This window comes from Vigna radiata, unplaced genomic scaffold (assembly GCF_000741045.1).
Source record: "Vigna radiata var. radiata cultivar VC1973A unplaced genomic scaffold, Vradiata_ver6 scaffold_337, whole genome shotgun sequence".
In the NCBI taxonomy this organism is placed as follows: domain Eukaryota; kingdom Viridiplantae; phylum Streptophyta; class Magnoliopsida; order Fabales; family Fabaceae; genus Vigna; species Vigna radiata.
The window spans coordinates 95,776-98,656 of NW_014541822.1; the positions used below are offsets into that span (position 1 = coordinate 95,776).

A 2,881-nucleotide genomic window follows, 5' to 3' on the forward strand; every position below is an offset into this window, starting at 1 on the left:
TTCTATTGCTTTCTTGATGGTTACTCTGGGTATAACCAAATTGTTGTGGATCCACAAGACAAGGAGAAAACTGCCTTCACTTGTCCATTTGGTGTGTTTGCTCATAGAAAAATTCCTTTTGGATTATGCAATGCCCCAACAACATTTCAAAGATGTATGCAGACTATCTTCTCAAATCTAGTTGAAAAATGCATTGAGGTCTTTATGGATGATATTTCAGTGTTTGGAGGCTCATTCAACTTATGCTTGTCAAATATTGAGATAGTCCTTAAAAGATGCAATCAGACAAATCTTATTCTTAATTGGGAAAAATGTCACTTCATGGTGACTGAGGGCATTGTGTTGGGTCATAAAATATCATCCAAGGGGATTGAGGTAGATAGAGCCAAGGTGGAGGTTATTGAAAAGCTTCCTCCACCAACCAATGTAAAAGGTACACGAAGCTTTCTTGGTCACGCAGGGTTCTATAGAAGATTCATTAAAGATTTTTCCAAGATTGCTAAGCCTTTAAGCAATCTCCTTGTAAAAGACACACCCTTTGAATGGATGAGGAATGCATAAGAGCATTTGAAATTTTGAAGAACAAGTTGAGTTCGGCCCCGGTGATCATAGCTCCTAATTAAGACCAAAACTTTGAGTTGATGTGCGATGCCAGTGACTATGCTATAGGAGTTGTGCTTGGCCAAAGGAGAGAAAAGATCTTTCATGCCATCTACTATGCTAGCAAAGTCTTGAATGGTGCCCAACTCAATTATGCCACAACGGAGAAGGAGTTTCTTGCCATAGTCTATGCATTGGAGAAGTTTATTCCCTATCTTATTGGGTCTAAGGTGATCATTTACACCGACCATGCTACCATTAAGTATTTGCTCACAAAACCTGACTTCAAACCAAGACTAATAAGATGGGTTTTATTGCTCCAAGAGTTCGATGTTGAGATTCATGATAAGAAGGGAAGCGAGAATGTCATTGCGGATCATTTATCCAGGCTTATCAATGAAGAAGTCACTTGTAAGGAAGAAGAGATCCGTGAGTCATTCTCAGATGAGACACTCCTGCATATTCAGCAGAGGCCATGGTTTGCTGACATGGCTAAATTCAAGGCTGCAGGGGTCATACCAGAAGATGTAACATAGCATCAGAAAAAGAAATTCCTACATGATGCAAAGCAGTTTATCTGGGATGATCCTTTGTTGTTCAAGATTGGAGCTGACAACCTATTGAGGAGGTGTGTCACTAGTGAGGAGGCAACAGGTATTCTATGGCACTGTCATAACTCCCGATATGGAGGCCACTTCAATGGAGAGAGAACTGCTGCAAAAGTTCTCCAATCTGGATTCTATTGGCCTACCTTGTTCAAGGATGCTCACCATCATGCTAGAAGCTGTGACAAATACCAAATAACGGGGAGTATCTCAAGGAGGCATGAAATGCCCTTGCAAATGATTCAAGAGGTGGAAGTCTTTGATTGTTGGGGCATAGACTTTGTTGGCCCTCTTCCTCCTTCNTTCAACAATGANTATATCNTNGTGGCCGTTGATTATGTGAGCAAATGGGTGGAGGCAGCTGCTTGCCCCAAAAATGATGCATCCACAGTCATCAAGTTCTTGAAAAAGCAAGTTTTTACCCGGTTTGGAGTTCCTAGGGTCCTCATTAGTGATGAAGGGTCTCACTTTTGTAATGATCAATTGGCCAAGGTGCTTAAGCACTATGAATTTAAACATAAGGTGGCCTCACCTTATCACCCACAGACAAATGGCCAAGCGGAAGTTTCAAACCGGGAGATAAAGAAGATCTTGGAGAAAACCGTTGCTTCTTCTAGGAAGGATTGGTCTCAAAAGCTGGATGCTTATAGAACTGCCATGAAAACTCCAGTGGGCCTAACTCCTTTCCAACTTGTCTATGGGAAAGCTTGTCACTTACCGGTTGAGTTAGAGCATCGTGCTTATTAGGCTCTCAAATTCTTGAACTTTGACCCATCCATGTCTGCAGAGAAGAGAAAGAGGCAACTTCTAGAACTTGAAGAAATGCGCCTCCATGCTTATGATTCCTCCAAGAACTACAAGGAGAAGGTCAAGTTCTACCATGACAAGAAGTTGGTGAAGAAAGTCTTCCATTCGGGTCAACAAGTCTTATTGTTCAACTCCCGCTTCAAACTCTTTGCGGGCAAATTGAAATCCAAGTTGTCGGGTCCGTTCACTATCAAAGATGTCAAACAACATGGAGCAGTTGAACTGATAGATCTTTCCTCTGATGACCCACAAAGAAGCTGGGTAGTCAATGGGCAACGACTCAAGCATTACTTAGGTGGTGAGGTTGAACGCCTCAACACAAGTATTGAGTTGGTTGACCCTTGAGCATCATGGTGTCAAGCTAATGACATTAAACGAGCGCTTGCTGGGAGGCAACCCAGTTTTTCTACTCCTTCTCTTTTCACATTTTGTTATTTTGGTGTGTTTTGATTATTTAAATTTGGTTTGATATGTGGTGTGTGCAAATTAGTTGTTTAGGAATTGTGCTTTTGTTTGGAAGTTTGTGTTACATTGGTGGAATATGAGTGTTGTGATGTCTTGCTGTGAATAGACTCAATTCAAGTTGTTTAATTGTATTATGGTGTGTTGGTGCTTGTTTAAGCTTATATTGATGAGTTGAGGCATGCTTTATGTGCTTTTGTTGTCAAAGAGTCAAAATTTAAGTTGGAGAGTTGGAAAGCTTGGGAGTGGACATTTGATTTGGAGTTCTAGCACTCAATTTCACTCCCTATGAATTTGAACACGTTTGTATAGTGGAAACACATTGATCTGGGCTGAATTGAGTGTTTAGAAGTGTCTAAAATCAAAAGTCAAAGTTGAGTTGGACCATAAATGTGCGCTGCAGAATT

The 2,881-nt window shown here is 40.9% G+C and overlaps 1 protein-coding gene across 1 annotated transcript; it reads left to right on the forward strand.

The window, feature by feature from the left end:
- Positions 1–1,982: 1,982 nt before the first annotated feature.
- Positions 1,983–2,357, forward strand: LOC106778422. The gene has a single exon (XM_014666380.1). It carries the CDS (start codon positions 1,983–1,985, stop codon positions 2,355–2,357), a length of 375 nt encoding a protein of 124 aa, XP_014521866.1.
- Positions 2,358–2,881: the final 524 nt, after the last annotated feature.